At 38.6% G+C, this 24,403-nt stretch overlaps 1 protein-coding gene across 2 annotated transcripts in view; it reads left to right on the forward strand.

The window, feature by feature from the left end:
• SEC24D (SEC24 homolog D, COPII coat complex component) overlaps positions 1-24,403 on the forward strand; it is a 116,828-nt gene that overhangs the window by 40,657 nt on the left and 51,768 nt on the right. For both annotated transcript variants that reach the window (XM_079919963.1, XM_079919964.1), the window contains exon 8: positions 3,449-3,576. In XM_079919963.1, the coding sequence (XP_079776089.1) occupies positions 3,449-3,576 (128 nt within the window). The remainder of the gene's footprint in view (positions 1-3,448; positions 3,577-24,403) is intronic.

The raw sequence follows: 24,403 nt of genomic DNA on the forward strand, positions 1-24,403 counted from the left end.
ACCCTCGGCAGCAGAGCCCCCGAACTGGATTCAGCCTACAGTCATGTTAATTAATCATACAGAATAATTTGTTTCTATTTGAATTAGTTGCCATTATATAAAAATCAGAATATTTTATGTAAAGATCCATATTTCTAGCTGGTCCCCCCCAAAATGTAAAATGTGGCAATAATAGATTGAAGATGAAAAGAAACTCAGCTTTCTTAGGTCCAGCCTTCCCCTCTTTCTGGACCCACCTGTGCAGTGAAACATGGCCAGAGAAAGGCTCACAGCCACACTGCACGGTCTGTTTAAACTCAGGACCATGAACTTCCCAGCACATTGTCCTTCCCAAGTCCTTTCACTTTTCCACTCTCCTTAGTAACTGTTTCACAATCCCTTCTGAAACCGGTAACCTCCCATCCTTTCTTTGAGCTGCTCTTACTTCCTCCTTTCTGAGAAAAGTGCGCAATCAGAAGAGAGTTCTCACCATCACATCAGCCCCCTGTTGTAATGTGTCATCAGGCTCTGCCTTCCTGATTTGGCCACAAATGTGCTCTGGTTGTAAGCCAGCCTCTCCTGCTGTGCGCTACTCAAGTGTGTTGCTACCATGAGTTTCCCTTCTTTATTCTTAAGTCATCAATATTTCCGCTTTTACACAAGTATTCCCGTCTTTTAAAAAATCTTCTCCTATCTTAAAAAAATAAAAATGTTCTCTTGATCCACTTCTTTTACCAGCTACCCCTCTTTTCTTTGCTCCCCTCCACGATAAAACTTGAAAGGACTATTGCCAATTCCTCACCTGCCTTTCTCTCTTAAACTCACTCTAGGCAGCCCCCCTACCGCACCCCCACTCCTCACTCCCCCATTCCACCAATTCTGTCTTCCGGGTCTCCACCACCCTCCACGTTGATAAATCCAGCGGTCATGTTGATCTGGAGGCACCGCCTGGCACAGATGCTCCTGCCTTTTCCTTGATGTACTTCCTTCACTTCACCTCCAGCACACCCAGACTCCCTTGTTTTTTCCCTTCTCAGTCCTTTAGCTGATTTCTCCTTTTCCTCTGGCTTCTTTATGTTAAGAGGACCAAGGGCTCAGTCCTCGGTCGTCTTCTCTTCTCTGGCCACCGTGATTCCCTGGGTGGCTTTAATCTAGTTTTGTGGTTTCAAATGCCATCTATATGCTAAGAACTCCCAAATGTGTATCTCCAGCTCAGCTTTCAGCCCAACACCAAGACTCATGTATCTAAGTGTTTGCTCAGCATCACTGTTTGATTGCTTAATAGATTTCCCAAATGGACATGTCCAAACCCAGATTCCTGATCTCCACCCACACATCTGTTTAAAAAAAAAAACAAAAAAAAAACCCATTCCCTCCCTGCAGCCTTTCTCTTTTCTGTTGGTGGCAACTTCGTGCTTCTGATTCCTCAGGCCAGAAACTTTGGAGTCATCCCTAACCCTGTCCTTCTGTCATAGCCCCCATCTTCACACCTCATACATCATGCCCATCAACAAGTAAGCCACTGTACCTTCAAAATATGTCCAGAATCTGCTGCTATCAGGCTGGTTCCCGCCGCCACCCTGTTTCTCACCTTGTTACTGCACAGCCTCCAAACTGGTCTTCCTGGTTCTCCTCCCTATTAGTCCATCCTGAAAACCACAGGTAGAGTCAACCTAAGTCCGATCACAGCACTTTTCTGCTCAAAGCTTGGCAGTGTCTCCCCATTTCATTCAGAGTACAAGCCAGAGGGTTGAAAAATGGTATCAAGCATCTAGCTAATCTGGCTTCTGTGACTTCTCTGAACTCCTCAACAGCTGCTGTGCCCCACTTACCCCACTGTCAGGCTCCTGACATTCCTCTACCAGGCCAGGCACGCCCTTGCGCCAGATACCTGCCAGATAAATCCCTTGCCACCTTGGAGTCTTTGCTCAAATGTTGCCTTGTGATGAAGACCAACTCTAACTATTTAACATAGCGGCCTGCTTCCCACTGTGGCACCCCTTAACCAGAAATGCTTTCTTCATAGCATTTATCATCTTCTAAGGGCCTATATAATTTACTCATTTATTGAGTTTAATACTTACTGTCTGTGTCCTCTGCAAGAACATAAGCTCTGCAAGGAAGCACCTAGTCTAAAACTTAGTAGACACTCAGTAAATATCTGATGTTCTTTTGCCAAAATACATTATAATTTAATTCAAAATTTATTTTAGATAAGTTATTCTGGTGATTTAAAAATATTCTTCATGTCATGGATAGAGTTTTAATTCTCATGTATGCCTTGAAAAAAATATTTGGTCAGGAAACCTAATGTGTTTTTTAAATAGATTAGGGTGTTTAAAAAATATTTCTATTATTTTATTTATTATTTTTTTTTTTTTTGTGGTACGCGGGCCTCTCACTGTTGTGGCCTCTCCTGTTTTGGAGCACAGGCTCCGGACGCGCAGGCTCAGCGGCCATGGCTCACGGGCCCAGCCACTCCGCGGCACGTGGGATCTTCCCGGACTGGGGCACGAACCCGTGTCCCCTGCATCAGCAGGCGGACTCTCAACCACTGCGCCACCAGGGAAGCCCATATTTCTATTATCTAGAATTTTCATTTCTAAATTGAATTTCAAGTTTAGAAAAAAAAACTCATAGTCAAATGGAATCATATTTGACAAAGTATAACTTGCTGATGTGAAATGGCATACAAATACTTACCATTCCCATAGCAGATGTATTGATAGAAGAGGATGAAGAAGAAATTTTATTCTTATGTTTTGTACCTTTGCTTTATTTCTCCCATTGAATCTAAACACCTCTCAAGTCTCTGAGCGTCTATATTAATACCCGGCTTCTGAAAAATAATAATAAGTTTAAAATCTCTTTTATATTTTTGCAGTAGAATGCAGAGTGTTTTATTTTACAAGAAACTACAGTGTGCTTAGACTATGGATTGTAAAGTTAGACAATACTACCTTTTTTGTAGAAATCATGAAGAAGTTTTACAAAGAAGACAATGCATTGTCTAGAAGTACCTTTATTTTTTAAATAAATTTTATTTATTTATTTATTTTTGGCTGCGTTGGGTCTTCATTGCTGCACACGGGCTTTCTCTTGTTGCGGCAAGCGGGGGCTACTCTTCATTGCGTTGCGCATTTTTCATTGTGGTGGCGGCTTCTCTTGTCATGGAGCACAGGCTTCAGTAGTTGTGGCACACGGGCTCAGTAGTTGTGGCTCGCAGGCTCAGTAGTTGTGGCTCACAGGCTGTAGAGCTCAGGCTCAGTAGTTGTGGCACACAGGTGTAGTCACTCCGCAGCATGTGGGATCTTCCCAGACCAGGGCTTGAACCTGTGTCCCCTGCATTGGCATTCTTAACCACTGTGCCACCAGGGAAGTCCTAGAGGTACCTTTATAAATATTTAAATATTATAGGGCAGATTTTTTTTCTAAGCCGATTTTAAGTATGCATCCTTGAATATTTCAGGTAATGCAAGTCCTCGATACATCCGTTGCACAACATACTGTTTCCCATGCACGTCAGATATGGCCAAGCAAGCTCAGATTCCATTAGCTGCCATCATCAAACCCTTTGCCACGATTCCCTCAAACGAGGTAAGTGATAAAAAAAAAATTCAGTAATTTATCAATTCCAGAATTTTTCTTTCATCATTATTTCTCTGTGCATTATTCTGTATTGTAAACAGAAAGCTGGAGTATATATAATGTGGAAAACATGTAGTCATTCACTTCATTAAGGAAACAAAAATCTGACAAACTATGTTTTTTGGCATCCTGTATTCCAAACACTGATGGGCTAGGTCACTTTTTGGCTTAGTGTAACAATGCACATATATGGGAAATATGGACTATCACACAGTGACAAATACCCAAACCTCTTGTGAGGCCCTTATGCCCTAGTTCAGGGCCCCAATATCTAGGTGCTCAGGTAAAGGAAGATAATAGAGCCTAAGGTGCTTGGTCTTACTACTACATCTGCTTTAATAATCACTGGGCCAAGATGCTCATAAACTCCTATTTAAAGTCAGCATGATTAGAAAGCACGAGGTAGATAAATCTGTATCTTTCAACTGGGGAAGCTGTGCCCAATTTATAGTTAATGGGGAAAAAAGACAAGAAGTGGTGTACATTTAAGATTTCTGATATTAGGATGCTGTTAGTGGATATTATGATCAGGGCATCTACTCTATGCAGCTGCCGTTCCTCCTTTTGATGCCCCTGAGTGGTGGATACCCACATGCACACGGAGACAGACACAAGGTACTATAGCAGAGCTGGTCAGATGGGAGGTGAAGAAAAGCCTTACTTCTGGCTGGAATTTCTTTACAGTGGTCCAGTAAGCTAGGCTGAACTGAATTCTTGATTCCTTTCGCTCACTAAAAGGCCGAAGCCTCAGATTCTCTTCCCAATTTAAACCTCAGCTTGGCTTTAGTGATCCTTTGAGGTCGCTGATCTAACGCACACCTAGAAGCACCTGAGCAAGAGGTAGAGCATCTCTAAGAATAGATTTGTACCCTTTCTTGGGCCAGTCACGCCAGCTGGGATGGGGGGTAAAGTGGCCTGGGATGGGGAGGGGGCCTGCTTTGTGTCCCCTCAGGGAGGGAAGAAAGAGTAGAGAGACAGTGTCCACATGGGCAGTGGCCTTTGAGATGTCCACTTACTCGTTTTATGAGTGTAGCAGAATGCTGCCATCTCTTCTTTTTGAGAGTATAGTGAACTGGGTTAGAGCTGGGCATAGAAGACAGACTGGGCTATTCCTAAAATCCAGTCTTACATGCGGTGTGGTCTCATAGTTGTAAATCAAGAAGTACATTCAGTATTTACTTATTTTAGACATGGTGTCTTCTATGATGGTCCCAGAAATTTAATGTAATGCTCATAAACTTCTCTTTAAAATCTCTATACTTAATAAAGTGGACCAATATATAATGACAAAGAGATCCATGCTAAATAAGATATATGTGTTTTGAATACTAGCTAGCTATTTTAACCAGATATTTTTCGACATTTTGTTATGAAAATGTTTGAACATACAGAAAATTTAAAAGAATTTTACAGTGAACGCCTATATACCTGCCACCTAGATTCTATCATTAACATTTAACTACACTTGTTTTATCACACATTGACCCATCTGTTCATCAATCCATCTTTTTTATGCATTTCAAAATGAATTGCAGTTATAAGTATACTTCCCCATAAATACTGCAGCATGCATATCATTAGCCAGGGTTTAATATTTGGTTATATATTATTTTTCCTTTTGCGACAAAATTCATTTACAATAAAATGCACATATCTTAAACATTTTACTGAGTTTTGACAAATGCGTACACCTGTGTAATCCAAACCCCTGTCAAGATGTGGCACATCACTATCACCCTAGAAAGTTATCTCATGCCCCTTCCTCAGTCAGCCTCCCAGCCCTTCTCACAACCTCCCTTCTCTGACAACCATTGTTCTGATTTTTTTTTTCCCACCGTAGATTTGTTTTGCCTGTTCTAGGTCTTCACATAAATAGACTTACAGAGTCCAAATTCTTTTGTGTAAGTTTCTCTCACCCAGCATCATGTTTTAAGGAGCCATCACGTTGTTGCCAGTTTCAGTGGTTTGTTCCTTTTTTATTGCTGAACAGTATTTCATTGTGTGGATATACCAGTTTGCTTATCTACTCCTTTACTTATCTACTCCTTTACTGATGGGCTATTTCTACTTTTTGGCTTTTGTGAATAAAGCAGCTTCTATAAATATTCTAGTACAAGTCTTCCTGTGGATATGTATTCATTTCTCCTGGATTAATACCTGTGAGTAGATTGCTGGCTAATGGGGTACATGTTTATTTAGTTTTATAAGAAGCTGCCAGATCATCTTCCAAAGTGGTTATATGATTTTACAGTCCTTTCAACATGGTATCTGGGTTCCAGTTGCTTTACATCCTCTCCAACCTTTGGTATTCTCTTTTTAATTTTGGCAGTTCTGATGGCTGTGTAGTAGTATCCATGAGAGATTTTTTTTTTTTAATCTTGATCCTTTGAACAAAATTTAAAGTACTAGTGAATAGTATCACACCCACGTACATACCACCATCATTAACAAATATTAATATTTTGTCGTATTTGCTTAAGATCATTTTCTGAGAATTAAAACTTCATAGCTACGTAGGATGTCTCCTCTAATCAGGCCATTCTTCTCTTCCCCCCCACTCCAGACACAAACACTAATGAATTTGATGTGTAATCCTTCCTACATGTGGATTTTATATATTGACTTCATATGCATGTATCCATAACAATATGTAGTATTTTTTGCTTTTTAATGAATCAGTTACTTTTAAATAAGTAAAATATAAACATTCAAAAGATGAAAAGGGTATACAATGAAAAAGGTCCATTCCTGGGCTTCCCTGGTGGCGCAGTGGTTGGGAGTCCACCTGCCGATGCAGGGGACACAGGTTCGTGCCCCGGTCTGGGAAGATCCCACATGCCGCGGAGCGGCTGGGCCCGTGAGCCACAGCCGCTGAGCCTGCGCGTCCGGAGCCTGTGCTCTGCAGCGGGAGAGCTCTGAGGGCCTCTGAGAGGCCCGCGTACCGCAAAAAAAAAAAAACAATGGTCCATTCCTACCCCTCTACTCCACTCCCCACCCTTACAGACAGTTTTTACCCATTCTTTGTGATTCCTCCTAGAAATAAATATGCATATACCAGCATATCAATATCCATCCTTAAAAAAAAATAAATATATAAATGATAGTATAGCACACACACTGTTCGGCCCTGTTCTTTTTTCAGTTAATAGGACTGGCACTTCATTCATGTTGCTACCTACAGAGCGGCCTCATCCTTTGCAACAGCTGTGTAGTATGATATATTAGTAAGACAAACACTGTTGTAACTGTAGGTGTCAATTTTAAGTTACCTACAGATTTCAGAAACGTGAAAATTTAAGAACATGAATCCTAAAATTGAAGGAAATATGTTAACATAATGTACATGGGATTGCAGCAGATGTGCACGCTGTCTTACTCATTCCCATACTGTCTGAATCTTTCTACAGTGATCTTCTGTTATTTTCATAATCAGGAGATGACAGTTCTACCCTGAAAGAAATCTAGGCAGCAACTTTATTGTTTATCAATGTGGGATGTATGCTCCCCAGCAGGGTTAGCTTGAGTGCATCTTGTTCATGGCAATGAGTTTGCAGTTTTCACTACATGCTAGCAAAAATCCTCTCCTCCCTGCCCGCTCCCCACTAGACAGCTGACCTGGGTCATGCATGCAAGGAACAGAACAAAATTCAACGTTCTCCAGGCCCCAAACCAGAATGTGTAACCACCCTCTTGTTATCACCATTTCATATTAACAATGAAATTATTCAGTAACGTTTCCTGAAAATGAAACCTTGTATTTAGTTTTTTGGTTGAAAAAAGGTTTCAAACATTAGTCCAAACCTCCCGCTAAACGTATATACACATTCCATACACACATTGAATGTGTGTGCTTTCTATTTTCTGAAGTTGTTTGCTCTAACCAAATAGCACCTTCTCACCAGCATAAGGTTTTCCCTTAGTGAAACTTATGCTGTATTTTAGTTTCTGTGCTTTCCAAAGTAATAAGTAGATGAGTTTAGAGTGATGGCTTATTTTCAGAATCTGACTTAGGGTGAAACTCTGCTTAAGCAAATAACACACTCTAGTCTTTTCATGTCGCTGTAGACCCTGTGTGCTGACCAGGTAAACGTATTTTCTCTATTCAGGCTCTCTCTACAGAAGCCTTTCCTTTTTTCTTAGACCTTCAAGAACAGGATTACTCAAAGATATATTTATGTATTCTACATATGAATATTTATATATAATTAATTTATATATATTATATATATAATTGAGGTAAAATCAATGAACAAAATTGTAAGCTATTTAATGGATATACTGTATTTGAGAAGGATTACTATATATTCTTATATAGCAGTGTGTCCTGGGTTGAATGAAGACATTCTCTATTTTAAAGAAAACTTTACTTTTATTTGTTGAAATAGACTTAAAGGTGAAAAAAAAAGAAATGTAAAAGGGATGCTAAAACACCAGGAAGAAGTTCCTAAATGTTGTGCCCTCAAGAAAGTTGTCTCCCTCTTTGGGCGTTTAACTGGACCTGAACGTGGAGAGCCGCTAGCATTAGGGAACCATCACTGCTCCTCTCCGCCACTGCCTGGATGAAAGTCTGGGTCACCAAGCATCTGGGCCTTCTTGGCAGCTTCCCCTCTTGTGGTTTCCATGACACCTTTTCTGGTGTATTTTTTCCTGCTTCACAAGCAGGGAACATTTGAGTTCCCTTTGTTGTCTTCCTGACATCTAATATTGGGGTTCATTAAGGCTTGGGCTTGGAGTCTCCTCTTTTCTCTCACATACTCCCTGTCCCCCCAAGGACTAAGTATCATCTATAACAGCTACTAGAGTAGCTAGAGAGAATAATAGTAGTCAAAACTTATAGAGTACTCATTGAGCACGATTATAAGTTTTTAAATGTATGTTTATTTATTTCATCCTCACATAAACCTATTTATTGTTCCATTTTAGATATAAGGAAACAGGCACAGAGTTAGATAACTCATTAAGGCCAACGGCTGCTAAGTAACAGAGCTAGGATTCCAAGCCAGGCAGTCAGAACCCGAGTCCCTAACTCTAAATCACTATGCTGTTGCTCCCTTATTCATTCATCCCTATACCTGTAACCCCACATTCACATATCCAAATGCCTTTCTGAAATCTCTCCTTGGGTAACTTATAGACCCCTCAAACTTAACATGCTCAAAAGTGAATTTCTGATCTCTACACCCTAAGCCTGTTCATACTTCCACATATACATAAATGGCATTATCATTTATTTAATTGTTCAAGCCCAAAGCTAAACAATTAGCGCTAATAATAGAAAATAAGGGGCATGCTGATTTTTGATATTTATAACCTATAATCAGGGAAATAAGTTTTAAAGTATGTTTCTTGAAGGTAAATGAATTACATGAATACTGCTATTCTCCCTGTGAGTAGCATTTTAATTTATTTTCCTCTAGAATAAATGGCTTGCTTATTTTTAGGTATAGTAAAACTTTCCTACAAGGAAAATCCAGATAAGGATTTTATTCCTTATCTGACTAATATTACCATCAATACTGCAATTTAAAAAAAGATATCCTGATATGGCATTGATCAAAAGGATTTATTTAGTACAGTTTTGTGTGTGTTTTTTTTTTTAAGTCCTGTTGTTTGACAGAACCATTAAAGCATGTCATGGTGTTAGCAACGGACTATAAAAATAAACCTAGCCCGGGCAGTTACCATCTCAGAATGTTCCTTGTGAGCGTTTGCTTTGGAGATGTATGCTATTTCCAAGGGCATATCTGTGTCATCTTTGTTTAATATTTCATATTCCTTACCATAAATTTTAACTTTTTTTGGTATGTGTTTTATATGAAACCCATTGCCATATTTAATATACTTAACTATGAGGTATTTATTCAGCAAAAGTAATCAGTTATCTTGTAAGCTCTTTTGCTTAGTAACCTGTGATTTTATTTTTGATGCCGTATTTTAAGACTGAGGTAGAAATGGTATAGATTTCCAGCACAAAGGATTGCAGATTATACTTAATTTTGCATTTTCTTCAAAATAGGAAATCTTTAGATTTTGGGCAAGTACATACGTCATCTAATTATACATGAAATTAAATAATTTCACCTATAAACCAGATGGCAGAAGCTTTTACTCCATCTGTGAATAGATTCAGGAATATCTGTGTATTTTTTTTAGACTATAAACGGATATAACAGTCAAAGTAATTTCCTTCCTTATTGAATTAACTTAATCAGATAAATTTTTATCCAAGACTTTAAACTTCACTTGATTTATAATCCCCTACTTACTTTATAGGAACTGAGCTGGACTTTAGGAACATGGGGAAAAACAAGACCAGTTATTCTTGTCTAGAACGTATAGAAAATCTGCTGGGACAGAGCTAATTTTTGTACAGTGTGAAAAAGGCTGTAATGGAAATAATCTCATTCTTTTGAGTTTAGGTTCAGGGAAATTTTACATTAGTTATGACTTAATGAATAAAGAAGTTTGTACTGTTATTAAATACTGTTTAAATTATTTTTCTTTATGATTATTCATATTCTGATAGATTCGGTAGGTATGAAGAAGATGCCATTGGAAAGAAAAAGGGTTGGATGTCAATGAACTGACAAATGAGGTTAACAAAAAGGGAAAAGACTGTAAGAGAATAAACTAAACACCAACACATTACGTCCACATCCATCACCTGCAGAGAGCGTTGCTTGGTCATACACTTGACCTAGCCAGTCTTGCTGGCATGAGTTGGCAGAGTTTAGGCAGAGTTTCCACTGCTGTTTAATGCATCAAAGGAAAAAAATTCTGCCTCACTGTAGTATTTTGTTTGTGTGTCAACAACTTTTTTAAAGGAAGATAGCTTGTGGAATGGGTGTTATCCGAGTTTTATAGGTATAGGAGTTCTACAGGTTCTGGGGCAATGAAAGTCACACAGCTAATAAGTAATGCTGCCGGAGCTCGAGTTTCCAAATTCCGAGTTCTTTCAGCAACATCTGCCTTGTCGAGGTTTTATTTGGTTAAACACATAAAATAGCATTCCTTTCTCTTGCTGGCAGTTGTTTTAGCAATGGGCCTCCTGTTTCTGCAAGCTTGTGAGTTATCTTGACATGTCCATCTTAGACCTCTTTTCTTGAAGTCTTTTGACTTCAAGCTGCTGCTTAGTACTCCCTGAAGGCAAAGACCATCCAGAATCTGGCAGTGGGCTGGGCATACAGTAGAGGTTCTAGGTGAGTAAATGCATTCTTCTGAGGATTGGGTAGACATGACATTTAAAAGACAAAGACAAATCAAACTACAAAACAGTGGTTGATTTCTAGGTATTTTAGGCTTCTGACAGACTCTGTGGATAAAGAAAAAAATCATTTGAGAGATCATAGATATATTCTATCACATTAATGAGAGAGGTTATATTTCATTATAGAGCAGAACAGCTAAACAAGTAGGAAGAATTTTTGACCATATAAAGATATTTCAGAAACCAATAAAAATTGACTACTTTCTCCAAAGCACCATAGATAGTAATCAATAGGTGGAACACCTGTTGGATCAGGAGCCAGGAAATGACTGTAGGTCTCCGCTGTGCCTTGTATTGTGACCTTGGGCGCCATTCCCAAGAGGCAGAAGCCTGGCTCAGATGTTCTATAAATCTAGAAGGCTGCTAGTGTCTGCTTTACTTTTCCACTCTTTACTGGACTTTCAGCGTGGATTACCATGTATTTGTCACACATCCTATGTGTTATTAGAAATATATGTGAGTATGTTGTACAACCCAACCCAAAGGGGTTTCATTTATATTATGCTTTTACTATAAGAAATCTGTAGTATATTATTCACTTTAAAAAGCACATGAAGATTGTGAGACTATGCATTTTTTATATATAGCCCCAATTTAGCTAGCTTTAGTGATAAATATGCTCTGAAATGAAACTGATTACTGCATAATATTGCGTCCTTTGAAGAACTTAAAGAAGACTTATATCTTAAATTATTTTAAAATGAAAGCTTCAAAAACCTGAATCTATTTTTTAATATGTGCATTGTAGTCTTAAATTGTTTGCTTTAATGCAATATTTTAAAAGTATTAATATAAAAACTTGGAAAAATAAAATCTATGTACTCGTGTAGAAATAGAATTACGAATATAACACTTAAAATACTTAACGTATAGGGCTTCCCTGGTGGCGCAGTGGTTGAGAGTCCGCCTGCCGATGCAGGGGACACGGGTTCGTGCCCCAGTCCGGGAAGATCCCACATGCCGCGGAGCGGCTGGGCCTGTGAGCCATGGCCGCTGAGCCTGCGCGTCCGGAGCCTGTGCTCCGCAGCGGGAGAGGCCACAACAGTGAGAGGCCCACGTACCGCAAAAAAAAAAAAAAAAAAAAAAAAGTATAAAGTTACTTTAGAAACTAAATCTTATCCCTTAAGGATTTTGGCCACTGTTTGTATAGTGCTATGAAAAAGTACTATGAAAAAGCTAGGCAGCTGAAGAACAGAATGTAATCCCTTTTTAGAATGGTGTTACAGCAGACATACGGGGAGAGTCACATTTGTCAGGTCAAAGGTTGTTAGAATTCTATTTTAAGTTACAATTTAGAAGTTTAAATATACCAAGCTTATGTTTTCAATCACAGAATTATTCATGTAACTCTTTAGTTTTATTTTTTTTAATTAAATGGAGAGTAACATCAGGAGAAACAAGAATGAAAAAGAAAGCATTCTTCCTTGGTTTAACTTTCAGTGAATCCAGGTGTGGGTTTTATGACCTTCACTGCCTGGCAATTGAGTATACAGCATCCATCACATAGGAGCCGAGAAGACCAGGCTCCCTGGATGTAGAATGCTGGGCATCTGTGAGGAGCCACCACAGGAGAGGAAGTATCTTAGAGCCTCTCACTATCATTTTCATCAATTCTAAGGCCCACATTTTCTCACATTTTCTTCACATTTTAACATTTCTAAAAGAGAAATATATCTTCCTAACAGTGACTTCTTAGCATTGTGTCATGTTGAGTTGGAAGTTTGATGAGATTTTAGAATCGGTGAAGTACACTGTTTCTACACTGCTTCGTTATTACTAACTTCAGTCACATTTTATGGATATTTAGGTAATACAAGAACTTAACATTTCTGCAGTTGATGTGTCTCCTCAGCGCTCAAGTATACGAAAGTCAAAATTTTAAAGGTTTTTATTTGAAAGTTTCCTAAGCAACAAGTTCTCACTGAATAAAAGGCTAAAAAAAATTAATAAAGTCATATTTTTAAGGGTGGAAGGAAGAGAAAGCCCTATGCAAACTGTAATTTGAAATTGTTTCATGAAATGTTTGAAAATAGCACCTAAGTTTGTCTGATGCACAAGTGATTTGGGGACCAGTTCTTTGTCAGGAATTGAACATCGTGTGGGTAAGGTGGTACAGGCAGGAATTTGAGCGTCAATTGAAATTGGGTGCACAAATTGCCTACCACTTCTAGCAGTATGACCTTGAAAATTTTTACTTAACTTTTTTGAACCTCATTTGTCTCATAAAATTATAGCACCACTTAACTCTTGTTGTTTAAAAATAAAATAAACTGGTATGAGAAATGATATCTTTGTCATTAGTTATGATTATTTTCTGTACCATATAAATTCCTGTTAGGAAAATTTAATTTGATCCAACAATCATTGACTTGGGGTTTCTACTATGTGCAAGGAAGAGAAGTATGAAAACTACAGTAATTTAAATTTACCAGAAGTGTATACATCTAAGAGAGATATTATCATACCCCTTCAGTGATTCTAGCTACATATCTTACATAAGAAGAAGGAGGAAACTGATGTGGATGCCACAGTTTATATTCATATAAAAGGGAAAGAGCTACTCATTTACGTTTTTTAAAAAATGTTGCATGGTCTCTGTCATTTGACATTACATCACTATTTTCTATTTTTACTATTCAAATGATAAACACCCACCGTTATATAAACATTTCTATAGCTTTTGTTTTTTCATAAGGTGCTTCATGGACATTTGCTGGAATAATTTTCTCTCCATCTCCCACACACTGTCCTGTCCTTTTAGCCTAGTTAATTACTATTCACTTTTTAGATTTCAGTTCAAGGTCACCTCCTCCGGATAGCTTTCCAGGATACCCCGCATTATACTCCCTGGAGCTCTCCTAATACTATGTATCACCGTTTGCAATTTTGTATTTGTGTATTTGATTCCTGTCTTTCTCCCACTAGGTTCTATGAGGGTAAGGACCACCTGTAATTTTTCCTCACTATTTTATTCCCAAGACCTAAAACAGTTCCTGGAAAACCTTTGTGTTAAATCAATATTTAACATGATAGTTTCATTCCACACAATATCATTTGTATTTGGAAGTAAATTAGACTTTTGAGGCCAAGTAATTTGATGAGATTTTCACATAGAGATCTATGCTGAAACACTTATTGAGCATGTACTTTATGTAAAAATGCTGCATTTGCTACTGAACAAGTTCCAAGGTAATTTAAAAAGGAACTGACAGGGCTTCCCTGGTGGCGCAGTGGTTGAGAGTCCGCCTGCCGATGCAGGGGACGTGGGTTCGTGCCCCGGTCCAGGAGGATCCCACATGCCGCGGAGCGGCTGGGCCCGTGAGCCATGGCTCTGAGCCTGCGCCTCCGGAGCCTGTGCTCCGCAACGGGAGAGGCCACAACAGTGAGAGGCCCGCGTACCGCAAAAAAAAAAGAAAGGAACTGACAATCCAGGAGCCAAGTTGTGCTGACTAGGATAATAGTTGCTTAAAGAATTTCCTGGACAGTAAAATTCTTCATACGTTTAGCTTAGGTTTCACTTTATTCTCCCTCCCAGTATTTGTTTCTTTCCATATCATCTCACTATAAAGTGAAGATGTACTCTGTGTGTGTGTGTGTGTATTTATGAGAGAGGGGGGAGGATATATGGACATGTTTAAAAAAAAGGATTAAAATCTTTAAAATGTTATTATTTGGGAAAATAAGAGCATCTTTGACTTTCTTGAACAATATATCTGCAAAATACAGGTAAAACAGGAGAGCCATAATGATGAACTCTAGTGTATGTAGATATCATGGAACTCATCCACCACAAAGTTCACTCTTTTTAAAAAAATAATTAATTAATTTTTGGCTGTGTTGGGCCTTCGTTGCTGCGTGTGGGCTTTCTCTAGTTGCAGCGAACGGGGGCTACTCTTCGCTGAAGTGCATGGGCTTCTCACTGCAGTGGCTTGTCTTGTTGCGGAGCACAGGCTCTAGGCGTGCGGGCTTCAGTAGTTGCAGCACGTGGGCTCAGTAGTTGTGGCTCGTGGGTTCTAGAGCGCAGGCTCAGTAGTTGTGGCGCATGGGCTTAGTTGCTCCGCGGCATGTGGGATCTTCCCGGACCAGGGCTCAAACCCGTGTCCCGTGCATTGGCAGGCAGATTCTTAACCACTGCGCCACCAGGGAAGTCCCAAGTTCACTCTTCTTAATCCAGAACTGAACTACCAAGGTAAATTGATGTATATCATAGTCTTTAACATGAGCATGAGATTTAAGTTTCTTTTTGTTTACTATATTCCATACTCTCTTCTCCTCCACAGTTTAAAAAGTTTTGAAAAACTCTTTTATATAAGTACTTCAAACATCAGTTTTGTCTGCATTTCTCCTTTTCCTGTAGAAAAAGGATAGAAAATTTATTAGCTCATATTTATCAATTTTTATTATTTATTTGATAAATTAAAAAGTCATCTTTCCTCTCCTTCCAGCTCATTATTGATATATAATAAATATATAAATGTGTTTATTTCTCTAGATGCTTTCAAATTGGTCACACACATTTTTTAAATTAAAAATTTCTTCTCAACTTTTTTTAAAACCCTGTTTTCAAGTCTTACCTCCCAATGTCTTTGGTCTATTTGCCCAGATCAAATTAACTCACAAAAGATGATTTGCTGCATTACTTGGAAGTGGCCTGGCCAGTGCATGGGGCTGTCCACCAGGGATGGTGACCTTGATAGCACATCGGACTGCATGAATCTTAGAGTCCTGTGTTTTTTTCCCACTCTAAAAGCAATTCATATAAAAAGCTTGGATAAATGTGTAGCTTCTGTAGGTGTCAACTCTGAAAAGGGAAATAGTAATTTGACTTTTCTGATACACTTATTTACAGAATCAGTTTTATAGTCACATGAATTTTTAGGAAGTTTTCAATTGTTTTGTACAACATAATCTGGACAATAATACATTGTTTTGTGATATGATGAGCAGTGTCCATTTTTATGAAGGATTACTAATTTACTTTATTTCAACAAGATTTTTTTTTCTTTTTTTATTGAAGTATAGTTGATTTACAACGTAGTGTTAATTTGAGGTGTACAGCAAAGTGATTCAGTTATACATACACACATATATACATATATATATATTTTTTCAGATTCCTTTCCCTTACAGGTTATTACAAAATATTGAGTATAGTTCCTTGTGCTAAACAGTAGGTCCTTATTGGTTATCTGTTTTATATATAGTAGTGTATGTATGTTAGTCCCAAACTCCTAATTTATCCCTCCCCCCCCTTTTCCCCTTGGTAAACATGTTTCTTTTCTATGTCTATGGCTCTATTTCTGTTTTGTATATAAGTTCATCGTGTCATTTTCCCCCTAGATTTCACATATAAGGGGTATCGTATGATATTTGTCTTTCTGTGTCTGGCTTACTTCACTTAATATGACAGTCCATGAAATAATGGAGAAGGATAGAAAATTTATTAGCTCATATTTATAATGCAAATGGCATTATTTCATTCTTTTTTATGGCTGAGTAATATTCCATTGTATAAATATACCACATCTTCTTTATCCATTCATCTGTTGGTGGACATTTAGGTTGCTTCCATGTCTTGGCTATTGTAAATAGTGCTGCTGTGAACATTGGAGTGAAAGTATTTTTTCAAATTAGAGTTTTGTCCAGATATGTGCCCAGGAGTGGGAATGCAGGATCATACAGTAGCCCTATTTTTAGTTTTTTAAGGAAGCTCCATACTGTTCTCCATAGTCGCTGTACCAACTTGAATTCCCACCAACAGTGTAGGAGGGTTCCCTTCTCTCCACACCCTCTCCAGCATTTATAATGTGTAGATTTCTTGATGATGGCCATTCTGACTGGTGTGAGATGATATTACATTGTAGTTTTGATTTACATTTCTCTAATAATTAGTGATGTTGAGCATCTTTTCATGTGCCTTTTGGCCATCCGTGTGTCTTCTTTGGAGAAATCTCTATTTAGATCTTCTGCCCATTTTTTGATTGGGTTGTTTGGGTTTTTTGATATTGAGCTGTATGAGCTGTTTATATATTTCGGAGATTAATCCCTTGTCGGTCATATCATTTGCAAATGTTTTCTCCCATCCTGCATGTTGTCTTTTTGTTTTCTTTATGGTTTCCTTTGCTGTGCAAAAGCTTTTACGTTTAATTAGGTCCCATTTGTTTATTTTTGTTTTTATTTCCATTACTCTAGGAGACGGATCCAAAAAGATACTGCTGCGATTTATGTCAAAGAGTGTTCTGCCTGTGTTTTCCTCTAGGAGTTTTATAGTATCAGGTTTTACATTTAAGTTTCTCATCCATTTTTAGTTTATTTTTGTATATGGTGTTAGAGAATGTTCTAATTTCATTCTTCTCCCTGTATCTGTCCAGTTTTCTCAGCACCACTTATTGAAGAGACTGTCTTTTCTCCATTGTATATTCTTGCCTCCTTTGTCGTAGATCAATTGACCGTAGGTGCGTGGGTTTATTTCTTTCTATGCTATTCAACAGGTATTGAATTCAACAAACATTTACTCTTTACCCAGTATGTGCCAGGTACTCTTCTTGGTCCTGGGATATGTCAGTGAACAAAACAGACAAAGACCTCTGCCCTCATCGAGCTCACATTTTAACAGAAAGAGGCAAGACAATGAACCTGATAATAAGAAAATTATTGAACAAATGGAGGAGGGAAAAAGTAGAGCGGATTGTGGGATGAGAACTGCCCGTGGGAGGGGGTAGAGTGCAGGTTTCTGATTGAATAGGTTAGACAGGTATGCTTGATTGAGAGGGTGTCATTTAAATAGTAGACTTGACTCATGCATAGGGGGGAACATTTTGAAGGTGTTTTCATGGCCATAAAGAAGTGAGATAAATGGAGGGAAGATGTTGTCTGACTTGTAATTCTGTCAGAGAGACAAAGGAAGTTTGCCTCTAGGCTTATTATTTTTAACGCTTTCATCTTTAAAGTGGAGTATTTTACAACTTTCCTTTGAGGAACAAAAACTGCCAATCATTTTGTTATGGAAGAAACAAACTTGATTCATAGAGTTTTTAAGTCTACAATATATTTTCATCATCTGCGGAACATTGTGCGTTCTTATAGCAGTTGAAGCAATTAAACATGGCTTCTGCAAGTGGTCTATAATTAGACAACAAAATGTAATTCTTCCTTAGGGACCAAAGATAAACTGTAATAGGTCAAAGTTTAAAAGAAATGTGGGAAAATGTCTCTCAGCTATAGAATTCCTGAATATCATAGCTCCTTGAGAGGGAATGTCTTACTCAAATTGCCAACATGTGTTCCAGGAAGAAAAATGAGGCTGATCTTTGCAAATATACCCATAACTTGAAAGACTGCATCAGCATAACCCAATCCAAACAGAGCAGTTTTTGGTTAAGAATCATTTCTCACGGTTTATAATTTAGTCATGAACTATGACTTCCATTCAGGAAAACTGATATTATTGCTCTCCGAACTGCACTGGTATTTATTTTCACTTTCGAAACTCTGGATGCCCCATCACGAGGAGCAGCCCTTTCATAGACTTCAGCATATAGTCCAATTTGACCTTCCCACTAAAAAGTCCCCCTGGCATTAGAGGGCCTGGGGAGAAAGGTCACAGCTGTGTTTGCTTTAAGATGCTATTGGCCATTGCAAGAGAAGAGTCTCCCGGTGTAGTTATTTGTTGGGATGAACTTATTTAACATATTAAGGTTTTTCACACCCACACCTAATCTTCTGTGATAAAAACTGGCAAATATCCTCATGTCCAAACGTGACTTCTGTATTTTCCTTCTTCCTTCATTTTTTTTTGTTTTCATTCAGACTTCAGTTTTTCCTTTTCCCCTCCCTTCCTCCCTCCTTTTCTTATCATGTATTCAGTAAATATTTATTGAGCATATACTCTGAAATACAGGCCCTGGGGATCAGTGGTGAACCTGAGGTTTACCTAGGCTGTTGAGGAATGAATTTTTTTATAGTTAGAAATTTACCTTAAAAATTAGATCTAATATTCAAACATCTTTTGAGTTTATGTTTAAAAGAGTTTTTAGGAATTGAATAAAATACAGGGGATGATGAAACAAACAGAAATTCTAAAGATTCCCTCATGGTAATTGTAAAACATATGATAGAATTTACTAATTGATAGGCAGGTTTCAAAACCTATACCAACCATTCTTCCAAAGACATGATTTTTGTTTTGTGCACGGTGAAATCTCTTAACTATGTTCTGTCAGAATTGTTACTGTGCAGCAACAACTGATTTGAGATGGGAGAGAGAGAGAGAAACCTGGTCAGTGAGGACATACTACTCTACCTGGCTTTGACAACTCTCCATAAAATCACTCCATCCTTCCTCTTTATCTTCCTTCTTAGCTGGACTAGGCTACTTGCATGCTACTCACCAACCTACGCCAAGCTCAGGCTTTTCTTCCCGAGTTGTGCTGTTCTCACTCTTCCCTCTCTGTCAGTCAGTGGAAGTGTATCTCTGAGTAACTACCCACCTTGAAAGAATGCTTTATTGACCACTCCCCCGTGCCCAGCCCCGCCCCCCATCACCACAAGTGATTTCTTCTTTTGTCTGTGCCTTTTGCTTAGCACCTATCATGAACTGCCCCTGAGTCATGGTGGTATATTTGTGGGTAACTGGTGGATATTCTGTTCGTTCATTCAAAAACTATCACTGCCCACCCTCTCAGGTATTGTGCCACAGGAGACACGCGATAAAACAAATGGTAGACATGTGAGGCGTGGGTCTGAGAATTTAGCAGTGATGCTGAAAAGTAAAGCATCGTGATGAGTGCTGTTGGGCGCAAGGTCCTATGGTAACACACAGCTGAAACGCCTAAGCCAGCCCTGAGGGGCCAGATTGAGACTTGGTCCCAGTTTAGACAAGGTCACTGACAACAAGTCAGGAGGAGGGAGGGATACCCCTTCTGTTGTAACAGGAGGGAGAAAGGAAGACCTTAGGTAGGTGCTGGTAAATCCGTGGGGAAAAGTCAAGGGAGTTCCTCTCTGAGGTTTTTTGTTTTTCCTTAAGAGCAATGCGGCAAAGTTACCTGTTGAGGGCGGTGGGAGGAAAGCTTATTCGAAGGATAAAATGGAGTTTAAAAGATATAAAATAGCTCCTGTAGAGAAAGAGAGAAATGGCAGGAGACACTTCATGGGTACCAGGGACCACCAAGGGCTTGGTTCAAGTCACAGACCGTGTGTGATGGCAGCTTTCTCTGAAATTATGTGCTTTTTCTACAGAAGCGAGCTGCAAGCTGTTTCTGAATGTTTCACACAGAAAATGCATGGGGATTCAAGCTATAGCTCTGCAGTTTATTGGACAAGTCACTGCCCCTCACATGTCCATTCCCTTCTGAACAGCATGGATGACAATTCCCACTGCCAGGGTTGTTAGCATCTCAACGTCACGATTAGAGTTTATATACATGAAAGCATTTAAAACTATTGAATATAAATCATACAGATGACAGTTATGATCTTTCATATATTATAAATTTGAATCAGTAACGTTTTCCAGGATTTTTCAATGCTGGATAGACCAAAACAAAAAATAAACGCCCCCCCCAAACCAAAAAAGACCAATTTCCAAATAAAAGACATGTTCAAATCCAATATAAGCTCGAGATATAGTTATAACAAGAATAAATAGACTTAACAGGGATTTCCTTGGCAGTCCAGTGGTTAGGACGTCACCTTCCAATGCAGGGGGTACAGGTTCGATTCCTGATTGGGGAGCTAAGATCCCACATGCCTCACAGCCAAAAAGCCAAAACATAAAAACAGAAGCAGTACTGTAACAAATTCAATAAAGACTTAAAAAAAAATAAAAATAAATAGGTTTAACAGCATTGTTGAAGAGGAAAAAGTTGAAAATAATCTCTCAAGTGCCACAAATACCGAAACTAGCAAGAGGTTAATTTTCTGGAAATACGAAAATGCCAAGTTTTAGGGCCAACTGAAAACATTTTTTAAAAGTCTAAATAATTTTCATAATTATTACAGCACATTGAGTATTTTATTATCAGGCTCGGTTTCTTTTTAAAGGTTGCATAACATGATTTTTAAAAGGCATTCAGAAAATATTATTCTTTCATGCCATACTTGTTATTTTAAAGAGTCCAACAAAATAGAACTGCTGTTGAGAAAACGTGTGTACAATAAGCAGCCTACTGTCCTGTACTTTTTCTGCCCATGTAGGCTGCCTGAATGTCATATATGGTGAAGCCAAAAATAGAAAACACACACAAGCTGCTTCTCATTTCTCTTTCCTATGGAAATATCTTTAATAAGTGCAGTTGATACAGACTCTCTTTTCATTTTCGCTGCTGGGCATAATCCTCTGGGAATCCGACTCCGCTTGTCCTCCAGCGTGCCTAACAGTCTGAATGTTTAACATTTTTAGAGGGTAGTTGTTTGTCACAGGTTCTGGATTATCTTTTCACATACCATTTTCATGCTTGTACTTATACCCCCTGATTAATCCAAATTACCAACTGACCTCTCTTGAGACAGATCCAAAAAATAAGATGCACTCCAGTCCCAAAGAAGTAGCTGTGTGCCGGAATCACATTTGACACAAAACCTTTGCTGACCATTGTAAAGATCACATTTATTGGGGAGTATAATCTGATGTTGAATACGATCCTTTATCGAGCTGGAGGACCGTGTCACATTTTGGCAGGTCTTCTTGCTGTAAATCTTCTGATCTGATTTAGGAACCACTGTAGGCAAAAATGTCTCTCCCATTACTAGTAATTATTTAGCTGAGATATTTCCTTCAGGCACTTAGTAAAGTAGAATATTGGTCGGGTGGGAACAACTATATCATCCCAGGACACTGATTACTTTCCTGGAGACGTCTAACGCAGGAAATAGAAGGAGAGGAAAAAAAGGAAGAGAAGTATACATTGAAAATGGGAAATGTGTATATTTTCAAAATCAGTAAACAAGTGTTAGAAGACAGGGGAAAGTAGGTGGTTAAAGTGTGAGCATGTGTGTGCGTGCGTTAGAACTTAGGAGAACGCTCGTCCTGAAAAAATGAGGTGAACAGTGGAGCAATGGAAGAAGAAAGAGGAGAGGGGGACGGTTTTCGCCCAGGAATATCCTGGAGATAGGCAGGAATACCTTCCCAAGCCAGGGTGTTCCTGAAATCTCCGATTTGGCCACTCTGTCTCGTCTCTCCCCTCAGCCACACTGTTGCCTGTGATTTGATGTTCCAACAGGAAGAAAATCATTTCTCCATCACAGTGCATTGCTGAGCACCATGATGCAAGCCTCCTTGTCTTTGCTTTGTTATTTTGCACCTCGAGTGCGAACGCAGAGAGCGGGGGCTGGGCGCTGGCAGCAGGAGCGCTGGCTTCCTCACCTCCCAGGCTGCTGTCAGCGGCCTACTGTGCCTGCTGTGCTCGGGGCTGCCTATCCCATCACTGTGTCCGTTTTCCTCCATGTAGACAAGGAAAAGTTGGAAGAGGATTAGAAACTTTTAAAATAAGTTTTTCTTGGCTATTGTCTTCAGTTAATTTGGCACACTCTGTAATTTCTATGTCATTCATGCTTAAAATAGCCTGTATTTCATGTTTAATCACGTTTTGTTTCACCCACAATATTTTTTAAACATTATCAGAGGATTTTTCAAGAAAAGTATAAGTTTCTTCATTTTGTGATGGTAATAACTGATGTCAGTCAGGTCAATGTTATTATAGTTACATAAAATGAATGTAGCGTAATTATCTTGAGTATTTTATTACCTACTGAGGAAATTATAGTTTTGTTTTAATTTTTAGTTGTACAGTGCCACCTAGTGGATCTATGCTATAAGAACACTTTCATATTTTCTTCAGCTTTCCAGATTTGGGATAATCAGCTTGTAATATTTAGCTGCCTTCTGTTATTCATCACTTTGCTAGGACAAAGACTATACAGCAAGACTTGGGTATTCAGACTTTTCTTAGTTATAGAGATGCCAAAACAAAAATACAGAGGCTCTAAACTTTGCCAGAATTCTTCATGTTGGATCTTTCTAGGTTGTGCTTCATTTCTTTGTTTGTTTTGGATTACAATCTGTGAATGGTTTAGCGGTACTTTTTATTAATGATGATTTCGCAAGTATTCTTTCTACTCTGGCCTTGCTCTTTTAATCGCACGTTTGCCTGCTTGTTTGTTTGTCTGTCTATCCCGCTGGACTGTATGCCCCACCAAGGCACACAGCCTACCCAGCACCGAATGCACAGATGTTAAAGAGAATGGCAGTAATGCTTAGACAACTGGTAATATGTAAATACAGGAAAACTTTAAAAATTGTATCAGTAGTGCCGAGGAGTTGTTGATTGATACCTTTTGTTATCTACTCCTTTTACGCGGAATAATAACTGAAAGTTTTACCACTGAACCTAATTTCTCAATGAATTATATTCTTTCTTGTTCTCCAGAATCGACCATGGTGTTACATATGCACAAAAGAGAGATACATTTTATTCAATCAAAGCATCTTAATTAAAACTACTACCAATAAAGTATTTGGCATAACCCTGGTAGTCCAAAAATACAAGCCAAAGATTCAAATATTATTCTCCTCCCTCTTCTTTCCCCAGCATCCCCATCACTTACATGTTATATAAACTCATGCCACACAGGACCAGAGCCAAGAATAGGCAGATGAAGGTTTTAGAGCAAGGCTCTCCATCCTTTTACTTTTTCCATTTAAGAGAAGAACAGAAAAGAAAGAGCAGGCAGGAATATACCAGAGGCCAAAAGATTAAAACACACTTATAAACAAAATTGCAAAGTCTGAAAATAGCTCTGAGGTAAGTATAATATAATGCCCTTGGTAAGGAGAAAAAAAAACGTAGGCAACTTTTTGGAAAGTAATGTGATTTTTTTTTTAAAGCCGTATATACACTGAAGTTGAACTCAGAAGAAAAGTGAGATTAGCTATTTCTGAGCTCATGTACGCTACTGTAGAGCAGATAAGCAGACATCTGGAGAGAGCAAAGAAAAATCTCTGATGGTCTTCAGCATAGCCTAAGAGAGATGAAACAAGACAGTGTAATTTGGAAACCTTTGTCCTGTTGCCCGAAAAGAAAATGCAAACAGTTAAAAAGCTTTTAACATTCTTTACTGTCACCTCCATTGTCTGAGGACCTTCCTTACCTATCCATCATCCAATTTCCAGAAGAGTGAAAATAGAAAAAATGCAGGCGTATTTCACAGGCTCGATACAGTCATTACTCGACTCCAATTTGTTACTAGACATTCATTTTCAGTTCTGCAAGTTTGAATCTGCCAGGACTGGAATGCTTAGGTGGTAGCTGCCGACAATTTCACAGTCATTTTAGGCTGGGCCTGTCTTTCAGTAAATCATATCAGTAAAAATAAGGTTAATTTTCCTTCCATTACCTCTGCTTTGTCTAGCAAATAATTGCATCAGATTTTGTTTCTAAAGTGTCTCAGGGAATTAATTATAGCCTTTGAACTCTTTGAAAATAAAAGGATGAGAGAAGTAAACTTGGCTGG

The sequence above is a fragment of the Stenella coeruleoalba genome, assembly GCF_951394435.1.
Source record: "Stenella coeruleoalba genome assembly, chromosome: 4".
Lineage (NCBI taxonomy): Eukaryota > Metazoa > Chordata > Mammalia > Artiodactyla > Delphinidae > Stenella > Stenella coeruleoalba.